Source organism: Ammodytes marinus (genome assembly GCF_949987685.1).
Source record: "Ammodytes marinus genome assembly, chromosome: 23".
Classification (NCBI taxonomy): domain Eukaryota; kingdom Metazoa; phylum Chordata; class Actinopteri; order Uranoscopiformes; family Ammodytidae; genus Ammodytes; species Ammodytes marinus.
The window spans coordinates 2204013-2217256 of NC_137227.1; the positions used below are offsets into that span (position 1 = coordinate 2204013).

Here is a 13244-nt window from a genome sequence, read left to right on the forward strand (position 1 = left end):
GCTTCAGGCAACATCTAGATATTAGTTTTTTCATTATTAGTTAAGTATTAGTTAGATAGTGCCAAATGTGCATATTAATTTAAATATTCTAGAAAAAGTTTTAAAACATATTTTTTTGAAGTAATCGACCGCCAAAGTTCCATCATGATATCTGCAGTGTCTCCCCTTAAAAACAAACCTGCTGTTACCACGGCAACACTCAAGTGTCGCCCCAAAACCAACTACACTGACTGAAGTCTTAAGGATTATAGCTGTACGCTGTGTAAACAGTAACACTATGTACATGCATAGGAATGTATTTGTAAGACATTGTATACAAGGCATGTCCTTCTGTTCAGATCCACAACTAGCAATCTTCTATCTCAGATCTGAGGTTGTGCTGATTGGTCTATTGACGTACAAATCTGCCTGCGACCTTGAAGGACCTCTGAAGATGACAAACCTCCGAAGCCACCAGCTTGGTAGAGAGAGGCGGAGAGAGAGAGAGAGACAGAGAGACACAGAGATAGAAAGAGAGAGCCGGGGCTGGGGAGAAAATGAAGACAAAGGAGGATTGCCGGCCCATTTGTGTAAAGGTTAGGGCTAGGGTAATGAATACCCCAGCTATATGGAGCTCTCCCAGTGTCTGCTTCCCTCCAGCTGCCTATAAGCTCATTTGGAGTGACACTGGAGTAATGTCAGTGTCAAGGAAATAAGGCGAGAGGCAAAGACAGAGAGAGAGAGAGAGAGAGAGAGAGAGAGAGAGAGAGAGAGAGAGAGAGAAGTGGTGGCGAAAAGTGCATGTCCTCTACTTCTATAGATAATCCTACCTGCCAGGATGAAAATTATCCTGCACTTATACATAATTACTTTCCGTCCCTCGGTTTTCCATATCTAACAGAAGGTGCGACAAAATGATATGCACGTAATGTATATTTTCCTATCCAGCAGTATAATGTTAATGTGGTTCATTCTTTTCTTCCCCACCCTTTACTAAACAAATGAAAGGGGAAATATTTAACGTCCATATGTGTTCAAAGGTTGTTGTTTTTTGCAAGAACAACGTGAAGGCTGTCCTAGCTACGGCTATTTTTGGCTATGTGAAAATGCAGCAAGCTGTGCCTTCTATGGAATTCAGGCGTGACACAACAGGCAAAAACATTGTTTCATCAAGCACTGGTATATTTACCATTTAAGATTTCTACAAAAATAGACTAAAAACTTTTCTGAATATAGCTATATTCTGTCATTGTTCCTTCATAGAGCGGCAGAGTCTTACCCGCAGTGTATTGACTTGTGTGCTATTCTGAAGGAAATCATAGACGCGGGGCCCCAGCTCGTCCCACATATCTGCCAGCTCTTTCAGCTTGGCCAAGGCGTCGAAAGTGCCATTTGCCTGAGAGAAAAAATAACAGCAAAAAAAAAAGAGAGAGAAATGACATTTAGCTATACAGTAATCTCACCTTTCCCTGACTGAACTTACACCCACTGATCCTCTTCTCTTCGCTCTGAGCCCATTCCCACACATGAAAGTGCTCCGCAATTGCAAATTTTTGCAGCTATTTCCCCCCGGAGAAAACTTGTAGCATTGTAACACTGCAGAGCACCCCATGGAGATGAATGCAAATAGGGTTATTTATCCCTGAACATTGACTTGTAAACAATCTGACTGTTTTCTGGTGTGAAAAGGAGTGCCTACCAGCGCCAGGGCCGGGGCTGCATGCTGTGAACTCATTACATCGTCTCAATGCAAAACATGTTCACCTCCTGCCTGTTGTTTGCTTTGCATATATGCAGTTATCAAAATGGTGCTAATATCTCGGAGAAGCAGCATGATGTGAAATAACATTAGATTCACTAGGTGTATGGACAGGTCTTCCATGCTTACTACTTTCTAGTATTTATTCTCCACCCAGGTGGGAACTTTGTGTGACATCCGCTGTTTCTCATTTCCACAATGGAGGCTTCCTCACACTTCACACTGGTACAAGTAATACAAGTAATTGGCCGTATGCAAATACAATATTAAAATATACCCACACGCAAAAATACATTTAATTCTTAACTTTCCCTAAACTTAAAGGTGGACTCAGTGATTCTGGTGAACGATTGTCGTCTAAATCAGAAAATATCTCTTCACGGTCCGCTACCTAGGCTCTGTAAACATGAATGTACAACAAAGGGTATGTTAACAAAGGGGGCCCACCATAGCTCGTAACATGCCCGTTCAAAGAGCCTAGGCGGTGGTGTATTAACACTGGATTTTCATATAGCGCACACACAGTATATGGACAGGTAGCGGATCGTGAAGGACATATCCAATGATTTTGAAAAAAAGTCATTTTGACGACAGACATTGTCCAGAACTGCTGACCGCACCTTTAATCCTCCTGACCCTCTTTACATGCACCGATATAAGAAGTATAAAAAACGCACAAAAAGCCAGTCAGCATGTAAATACTGTGTTACTTTACCTCTTTCACCATGAGGCGAGCAGCAGGCGTATCAGGTGTGTAGAGCACCTTGCCCTGCAGTAAGGGCCTGAAGGTGCTCCATATGTAGCGCAGGCCAGGTGTGCCCTCCAGGGTGTCCACCAGAGTCTGACAGAAGTCTTCTACAGAGGAGAGGAGGAGAGGGGAGAATACAAAGAGAGAGTCAAGAACAATAAAAACACCTCGGAATTTGTTTTTGTTTCCTGTGTTTGCAAAACCGTCCAATGGTCTTTGGTGGGAGGAAGGATGGAGAAACAAGCCATAAGATGAGGAAGAAGACATAGAAAGTTGCTGGCACTCTTAGCTGAACATCCCGTCTCAGCTAAGAGTGAGCACATATGAACATAGTTTCCTAAAACACATTTAGACCTGTCAGTTTCAAACATATTTCTCTAAATCATTTTGAGCCCCCTTTTTAAAGCTAGACTTATAACATTACTAATAAGGCAATTATCAAATTACAAAATCAGTTCATTTGTATGTATTTGAAAAGAAAAGAGTTGAGGGATAATCATTTAAATTAGCAAATCAAATGCATGAATCTATTCACTGTCAAAGCTAAACCAAACTCATGCATTGATAAATACAACTGACAGGTGAAATGCTGTAACACTCAAAGTGCCAGTAAAATGTAAAAAAGCTCATTAGTTATTAAGTCATAACAGTTTAAGAAAAATCAAAACCGTTTAGTTTTTTCTTTAAGTTTGAAAAATGACTTCATTTATTTCCAGGAGTGCTGGGGGATGTGAGCTACTGTAGGCTACTAAATCAGATAACACAACACATTATTGTGTTTGGTTACAATATTTATTCATTTAACTATTTAACTGCTCCACCTTCAGCGTGACTTCTGTTTTCATCTCCGTCTCAAACAGCTGGTCCGATCAGCTGGTCGGCTCGTGAACCAACAATGGACCCGACAGAGAGAGTCAGTCTAAAGACAGATGATCACTAGGCTAGTTATGATCACTTCAAAGTCAAAAAGCTAATTTATGAAAAAAAGGCCTCTCTCTCTCTCTCTCTCTGTCTGCCTGTCTTTCTCACTGCACACGGTCACTTCCAAAAAGAAATTGCAACCGTTCACACCCATGAGTGCTGCTAATGACTCCTGTTGTACACAGGTAGTCTTGTTTAAAGGTTCGAGGAACGTTCAGTTTAATTGATCATTTTTGCACCCCCTTTAGACAAACGTGGTAGTGTTTTTACCACGCCAGATGTTGTTCCTCGGTGAGTGTTCCCATGACAGAATCATTCCGAAAACTTATATAAAAATAGTAATATTTGCACTGATGGTCTCGTTTGCTGTTACATATAATGTATGATCATCAGAGGTAAAATGAGTGTATTTAAAAGTTCCTCGTAGCACCTTTTTAAAGATTTGATTTCCACTTTTGGGAAGGCATCGTGGATTAAACACAACTTTAATAAGTAGAATTGTTGAGTTTTTAGTGAGTTTATTGTATCTTATTTTTGAGACGCGACACGTACAAAGGGAGAAGACAGACACAAAACATGTTTTAACTTTTTGTTGTTGTGTTCTTAACACATAACTCTGAGCCTGTTGTGAATGTTTAATGCTCGTTCTAGTTTTACTGCTGCACTCCCTTTTTTATTGTGTGTCTTAACTTCTATAAGTCATTCTTGTCCTGTGGGTGTACTGTGTTTTTATTATTTGCCTCTTATTTTTTTGATTTAGATATTCTTTGCCCCTACATCCATATTCCCTTTAAAGAACATTGGAATTTCTTAAAGAAAAGAGACACATGAATAAAGTGTATTACTAAGGGAGAAGTTTGGAGAAGGCTGGGGCTCACATGAGTTTGAAAAAGTAAAAAAAACTTTTGACAAAATATTGCAAACAAAACAACAACAACAACAACTTTGTGGAACCTATTGTTTAAAATGCACTTCTTCACTTTTCTTTCAACATTAATATGGGTCCTGAAGACTCCCAAAGAATAAGTAATCTTTCTAAAACCTGTGTTCAAAAACCAGTCAGAGTTTTCTCCCCTTATGATGTCATAAGAGGAGAAGCCACGCCTCTCCATTACGAACCTAACTTAGCACTTCCTCCACCTGTGATAAGCAAACCGACTTCCCCACTACACCATGAAAAACAGTGTCCAGTAGACACGCATATCACAATTTTGAACCTAAACATTTGAATAATGACATACCAGGAAGATTTAGTGATGGGTCTTAATGATGTATCCTGGTCCTTAGATTAGGGAAAGAAGCATTCAGGTGCATGCAATCATAACAGTATTAAAGGTGAAGTAAGCGATTTATTTATGTTAATATAAGTGTTAAATCGCTATTTATTCATACAGTGATCACTTACATAATGTGCGCGTTTCATAAAGCCGATCTCTCAGTCAGCTGCAGTGCATGTAATCGGCAAATTAACTTTTTGTCATATCCCGAAATTAATATCTAATCACAAGAGAGAACGCTACAAACCAAAACTCGTCTCACTCATGGTCTCATTGCCGGTGCACGCCAGAGCGACAGATGGGTGAATGTTTATGCGCCTACAATGGCGGAGCAGGTAAAAATCCTTCCCAAAGTCTGTTTTGATGGTTTTTATCATGTTGTATCACAATTACTTATCTGAGATGGTGCTAGATAAATCGCTGTTTGAAGACCGCAGTGCATTAATGTGGTGACGTAGGGAAGAGCGAGGGGACTGCTGCAGTAAATGACAGGAAGTTAGCTAAAAGAACCATTCCGCTTACAGCAACTTTAATTAATAACTCAATTCAAACAATAATCATAGAATTGTTGAAAAGTTAACCTCATATTTAATTAAATTCAATATTTAACCAAGTAGCTTCAATAAAATAAAAAAATTGGATATGGATTTTTAAGCCTGTTACTAGCAATGCACAGGTGCAAGGGGGAGGGGATGTACAATATTCACCAAAAGTTATGATTACTTTTTTTTTTTAACACACACTCACACGGGCAGAGGAAAACACAAGCCTAATAAGCTGAGTAGAGAAAGGAAACTACTTCTGTAAGGCTGTGGGGAAAAAAGTCAATATGCCCAGCAGCAGAACAATCATTACTAATTTAACTTTTCTGCCAACGTGAATACAGCTAGGTTGGGGAGAGCCAAGTATAGGTTACAAGAGGACCCATCCACACAGCAATGCAATGGAGCCGGAAGGAGAAAGTAAAACAGCAGGTGGTGCTGCCTTGTTGGAACTGAACATCTGTGATTCTCAACAGTGTGCTAGTTAATCCGTCTATTGATCAGTGCAGTGTGTGTCGTCTGCCAGTCGATGCGCCCAGGCTGCCTTTTTTTTGATCTGCCACTATCTGTCTATCTTTATTTAGACACCTCTCATTGCATCAGTTAAGTGAAGTTATCTTTCTTAGTCAATTTACACAAGGCAGATTGAAATTTCGTCTTTTCACATATCCCCTCTCAAGTTACCACACTTCGGAAGGTGGTAAGAGCCATAGATAGTATATACAATGGATGTAGCATCCGGGCTGACCTCAGTTATGCCAACTGCATCCAATCGTCCTGGCCTATGCGCGTCACCATCTTGTCATGTTTTTACTCCGCCTCATTTCCTCTTACCGAAAAAGGGCATTGATGTGACGTCGGGGGGAGGGAGATACGCCCATCTAGCTGACGTATACCTCTGAGGCGAAGTGAGGGACAACGGGTGGATAGCTGTTACTCAAGAGACTGTGCCCCTAATGGTACATACATTTTCACCTCCAATAGAATAAAAAGTAGCCTGATAGAAAAAAAATTGCCCCCCTGTTGTCATAGAGATATCGCCTTAACATACAGACTAGAATGATTATTTGTACCAGGCCTTAAATAGGTTTCATAATGCTGTGAAACCGGCATATTTAAAATGGGAGTCAATGAGAAATTGCCCTGTGGTCAGAGGAAGCGCAGGGTCAGCCATAGTACAGCGCCCCTGGGGCAGTTTGGGTTTAAGTGCCTTGCTCAAGGACACAATGGTAGAGATGATGGGCACCATAGATACAATACCAGCCACCACAAGTTTTACAAATATCACCCTTCTGTCCGGTGCCGGGGATCCAACCAGCGACCTCATGGTTACTGGTCGGCCCCTCTTTAGACAATCCTACCATCCCATGCTTTTCTACTTTTTCACTCCGTCAAGAGTGACACCTATCTCACCTGGGCGAACATTTCCCCTCTACCCCATAAGGGAGATATTAGCGGCCATTTGATGCAATTAAATTTTAGCCTTCCTGCCTGCTGGCCATAGTTTCCAGGTGTTTTCTTCTGGGAGGTGTGTGTGTGTGTGTGTGTGTGTGTGTGTGTGTGTGTGTGTGTGTGTGTGTGTGTGTGTGTGTGTGTGTGTGTGTGTGTGTGTGTGTGTGTGTGTGTGTGTGTGTGTGTGTTTGTGTGTGTGTATGCAGCTAATGGCCGCTCCTTAGCCCGAGTCTGGCCACCAGATGCCACATCCTGCTGCAAACGCAACACTTGAAAGACAAGAGGAAATGTGAGCCACCCATAGGTTAGGTGTAGCACTTGCAGACTCCTAGTGTTGAATTAGGATACATGAGAGTTGTTCAATTATTTCGGGAAAACATTGTATTGTAATTGTGGATAACAACAATATAAAAACGTCTGGGATTTCCAATGTAACAAAAAGCCAAAATCCACCGCATTGTACTTTTTTTTATCTTTGTTTTAGTTTTTTAAATACTTTACAATAAGGGTACATTAATGAACTGTTAGTTAATACTTTAAGCATTAACTAACTGTTAGTAACTGCTTAATTAATGATCAATGAGCATTACTTAAGCATTAACTAACTGCTATGCTTAGTTAATGCTTAACCCAGCATTAGTAAACTAAGCATAATAAACGCTAAACAGAGCATTAACCTACAGTTAATAACTTAACATTCACAGTCAGTTGATGCCTAATAAGCATGAACTACACATTAACTATCCATTGATAGCATTAACTAAGCCTTACCTTACAGTTTATTAATGTACCCTGATTGTAAAGTGTTACCTACTTTTCTTCTGGTGCAAAACATGACTCTCTACTGTAATCTCTTCGCATCACTAAACATGTGTCTGAAATGTATGTAACTCACTTTATAGAAGGTAAGCCCTTAAAAGTTTATAATCAGAACACTTAAAAGGTGGATTCAGCTTACAGTGCACGCTGAAATAATACTAATAATAACCAACAGCAGTGCTACGGAGCTATTGCCTACGTAGTATTTGTTTCCTTGGTTGTGCATGTCACAAGCGCACACTTGTGAACATGCAAAAACCAGATCCTGGCTGCCAGTTTCATGCTATTCCACTGACTGACTGAGGCCTCAAGGATACACACACACACACACACACACACACACACACACACACACACACACACACACACACACACACACACACACACACACACACACACACACACACACACACACACACACACACACACACAATGTGTTTTGGAAAGAAAAGCACTGAATAAAAAATGTGTCCTTATTCGTTCACAAGAAAGGCTCCACAGGCTTTGAGGTGAAGTCAAAGGAAGTTAATGCTTCATTTGAAGGGGGTAACAAGAGGCTAGGACATCTGGTGTGTGCAGTCGAGCACACCAATGAACCAATGAGCAGAAATAACATGGACTCTATTATGAGAGCTGGACCGGTGTGCTGAACTAGTGCAGAACCTTGTGCTTTGATTGTGCAATTCTGAACGTTTGTGGTAAAAATCAGTGAATATCTCCTCACAATCTGCTACTTATCCTTATGTGTGTGTGTCTTGAAAAATTCCAGTGTGAACTCACAGCCTAGGCTCTATAAACTGGTGGGCCCCATTTTATAAAGATACCCGAAAGAGCACCAAGCTATGAATCAACACCTGACTTTAGCGCACACTGTACATTACAGCAGAGTTCCTACCGGTAGCGGATAGTGAGGAGATATTCACTGATTTTGAGCAAAACTAAATTTCTCCAGAATCGCTTAATCCACCTTTAAGTGTTCTGATTATAAATGTGAATATGAGGAAAGACATCATTGCTTATAGACCTTAACCAACAGCATCGGGCCATTCACTCTAAGAATAGGTATCATTGTATCATAGTAAAAGATCACTTGTTTAAATATTTTGTGTGCTAAAGGGAGCATTAGTTTACGGAGGTCAGGACACACATTCTCAAGCTGTGTGCTGTGTATAGTTCTTCTTTGACATCAGATCTTTACTTGATTGCAAAACTGCAAGAGTACTAGAGAATCTGTTCTTTACACCGGCTTTAGCCACACAGTCTAATAATTGCTTGGAGCCTCAAGTTGGCCCCCTCAACTTACCTGACAAATTTAATCAATTTGAGTTGCACCCTGGAGAGGGGCACAATTCAGCGGCACAGTGAGACACACCGCCAATGCAGGTGGTGCCACACTCACACACACACACACACACACACACACACACACACACACACACACACACACACACACAAACACCCACACACACAAAGCATATTGAAATGCATATTACTCTTAATTCACATTATTACTCATTTCGGAGTTTATTTGACTAAACTTTGTGTCCTAGCATCTGCATATTTCTCCTATACAACTGTCTTTAACGGCCATTATCTCCACATTGTTTCAATACTCTGTCTGAACCTCTTTCAGAACCAGATATCTCAACTTCAAAGCACTTACATCAACTTTCCATAACCATTCTTATCATTATTAGTTGTGTTATTTTTTAAAGAATTTGTTCTAATGCCGTTAATCATCTGATTCATGATACATGTCCTCCTATTAACACGCTGAAAATGCGAATGTATAAAAAAAAATTGTTAGATATTGCCAAATTTGCATAGTTCTTTCAAATATTTCTGAAGAAATTGTATTGCAAAAAAAAGTGCTGGTAAGATTTCATCATGATATACAGTGTATCTAAGTTAAACACTTTACCCTACTCACCTGCAGTGCCTTAGGCATTTGATGCGATGCTCATAAAGACGCACACAACTAACCTATGCATGCAACAAAGCAGCACCCAATTCTTACAGGCAGTACAAATCAAGTGCTGTTTAGCTTTGTTCCAACCAAAAGTCAAATAAGCTCAAATTAATATCAACAAGTCACTCGCTCATAAGAGACAGAGAGAGAGAGAGGCCGCTGTGACATTCAGTAGGCTATATGAAAACTAACCTCTCTCACTCCCAGCAACAGTCACCATAGACACGCAGTATTCTACCTAAAACGGTATGGGCATGTATTAAAGGGAAGTGCTTAAAACTTGGAAATAAAAGGGCGACCAATTTCCAATTATTCAAAGAGACACACATGGGCGAATAGCAAGAGTCTGGAGATAATTAGCAAGTGTTGTGAGCGTTGTCAGAGAGAATCACACCGATGGAAAATATAGGACAACGCTAAACGAAACAAGGGCGCTTATTCTGAAACAGAAACGGATGATGTGTTCACTTGAAAAGGTTGATGTTCCCCATGGGTACAAAATACAGTTTTTATTTTTTGGTAGTGTTGTTTTTTTATACAGCCACTGCCTATAACTCTTTAAGTTTCATTTTGCAAAGAAAAGAGGGAGCCGACCCAATTAAACACTGCATGAGGTACCAAATAACATCCAAAGAAAGGAAAATGAGGAAAACTGCCTCTACATATGTGCCGGTTGTATAAGAACCTTCAAATTAATGAACATATCTTAACTAATTAGACTCAATTAAATAAATGTATGCATTTCGAAGTATACAACATCGCAAAGAACTTAAAATGGCTGTTCACTGCCATGGAAGAACAGTCTACCATCCCAGCTATTCTTGTACAGTGACTTTTCCTTCGCTGTCAGCGATTAATTGGGGAGGGAGTTTTACTGAGCCATTAACAAAACTTCAGCGTTGGCCTTTATTTTGAATGTGTTTTTTTGTTGCTTTTCCACAATTCCTTTGAGTGTACTTTTGCACTTACAAAGGAGATGTAATTGGCCATCATGCAGACACACTGCATATTCCGCATTCATTTAACTGCGCTTAGACCAACACAATGAATTGCCATGGCGAATCTAAAAACAGCCATTAGCATGCTAACTGAGATGTTAGTGCTGATTTTGTATAGATGCGTTTTTTGATCTAATTTGCGCTGGCATTATAGCATGCAACACCACTTTACAGTGTAGCGTGATTTCCAGGGAATAGGGGGCTTCTTATTAAAAAATCGATTTCGGTGCAGTTGTCTCCAAAGGACAGGCATTTAATATAACAGGAATGCTTGGTCTATAATGAGCATGAGGCTGCAGGAAGTTGCACTGAAGATCTCATTTGAAAGGATTGTATACGAAAAACATATCCAATGATGTCCAAAACTATCTTTTTTTATATTACTTTTTAATAGAGAGCAAAGGAAAGGTTGTTGTGCGTATAACTCTTTTCTCTATTTCTGCTTGACTATATTTCCCAGATACATATTATGTAAATCAGGTTAATAGTCAGTATTCACATCTATTGCACACTATGTGTAACATACTCAAATGTATGTTAAATGTACATATTGTACTGTAAATATGACAATATAATTGATATCTTTATAGGAGAGGTTCCATTGATGCCCTCGATCAAGGAAAATGAGCCAGGTTTGAATACATTCAAAGGAATTTTGTTAGAAATATGATAACCTTTTATATTAAAGTTACGCCATTATATTTATAGAATTAGGGCAGACAAGTTTTACTTTGTAGATAGAACCAGGTGCATTTAAACAGGTGCAATTGAACACATAAATAAATTAAAAGATAGTGTTTGGGTGTAAGAGGGTCAACCCATACATCAAGATCAGACACATGGTCAGGACTAAAACATCCAGGTGTGTGATAGTACATAATTAATTTTATTTTTTGAGACCCAAGATGTGGAAAAAAATATAATGCTACTCAACACATGAATGAAATCTAGAGCAACACAGTTACTTTCAAGGCACATGAGATAAGGTAACTCCCTGTTGACCTATATGATCATCCAGGGAAGCTTGACACTGGGAGAAATACACAACTTTTCAGGAAAAACAAGTGGCAACCGTCTACGAATATAGTGTACCGTACCTGACTGTTACCATGAGTTGACAAGCAACAAGGCAAACAAGTCATCATACGTCTCTTGTACAACTGAGTCACATAAATCAAAAGACGTCTCTCATATTTACACTGTGCCTACTTCACTTTGATATAAAGTCCTCGCCCACTAGACGTATACGGCATCAGGAACACACTTTGATGCAGTAATGCCAGCCAGGCAGAGTGTGCTGCTGGGTTAGATCAAAGAGATGATTCATATCAGCGCTCCACTCTATCTGTCTGTCATCCACCAAACGCTCGTAGAGTCTTGTCTCTCCTTTTTCATTAATTACAATTTTCCAGCCATGAAAACAGTGAAAGCAACCATCTACCTACAACTAAACTGAAGGTGGGTGGTGCGGTCCCCCATTTCTCAAAAGCAGTGCGAGCGTACAGCACTTTGCTTCCAACGCAGCCGTCTGGAATGCATCTTTTGACAAGCAGCAGCAGGCCGCAGCAAAGCACACAACTCTGGTTGGCTAAAGCAGTGGAGGATACATGTAACCAATGTTTTAATCACTGCACATTAACTAGAGTAGAGCAGACTATATATGCATCCAGACCGCCCCTTTCCAAAAAAGCTTTACAAACTAAACCAAGTTCAGTGGAATCCATATAGCACCGTCTCATTTGAGTAGCCTGGCACCGCCCGCCTACCTACTTCTGCTAAATTTTTATTTCCCTTCAGTAGTCAGTCTGGGTCTGCGGTATATTTGTGGGTTTTCTCTTGCAGATTTTTTACCTGTCCAATCAGCGAACAGAGGCAGTTGCTGGGAATAATGACATGCGCCAGTTTCAGTTGTAGTCAGAAGCCGGCGCATGATATAGGTCACGTCCAAACATTATGCGATTGGTTGGCAGATCCAGAGTGGCAGATCCAATAGTTTTAAACTTCAACAGACACCCACCTCCAAGTGAGTTTACGTTTGTCAATTGAGTGATCTAATCCCAGACATTCTGTACAAATGAAATGAAGTACGATGGTCTGGTTGGACCAGGCTAGGATTTGAGTACATTAAAGGACACCTGTAATACAAAATGTATTTTTTTTATTTTTTTATTCAACATTCATATGCGTCCCGCATGTGTTTAGACTCCCAAAGTATGAGAAAGAAAACTCTCTATTTTGCTCCACCTCCAGCTTTATGAAAACCTGTTCAAAATCTCCCAGTCAGATTACTCCCCCGAGCCACACCCACTCATTCCCAAACTAACCTAGCGCTACCTCCACCTGTGTTAAGCCACATCCCCAGATCACCCTGAATAACTGACACTTAGGACGCACTCACACTAGGCAAGTTTGCCTGTTCCGTGCTGCGGAACAGGCACGATACATACAGTATGTCATCACCAAGCGTACTCGCTGTTGGAATTAGTAGAACAACAATGGAGAACACAGTAGTCGCGGATTGACCCAAACACCTCCAAATTTTTGTGGGTCTTAGCTGCGACCATGGCTGCGACTGAATACTGTCGTCGGTCCAAATTTCTAGCAAACTCTCCACTTCGCGATCGCACCGGAACCCACTCGTGAACCTCTTGCCGCCATTGTTTACAATTATTGTGGGGAAGAAGGGCATGGACATAGAAGGGTCGCCAATGGACTACGTCAGCCAGCTCAGGTTGCGTATCTGTGCGTGTACTGTGCGCGTGTCATCTCATTAGCATCTG

General features: G+C 40.5%; 1 protein-coding gene across 1 annotated transcript in view; it reads right to left on the reverse strand.

The window, feature by feature from the left end:
• Window positions 1-13244, reverse strand: part of LOC307269424 (phospholipid-transporting ATPase ABCA1) — a gene marked incomplete at both ends in the record, with an annotated part of 207320 nt that overhangs the window by 172761 nt on the left and 21315 nt on the right. Inside the window, 2 exons of the mRNA XM_080052392.1 lie at window positions 1259-1375; window positions 2454-2593. Of these exons, the coding sequence (XP_079908518.1) occupies window positions 1259-1375; window positions 2454-2593 (257 nt within the window). The remainder of the gene's footprint in view (window positions 1-1258; window positions 1376-2453; window positions 2594-13244) is intronic.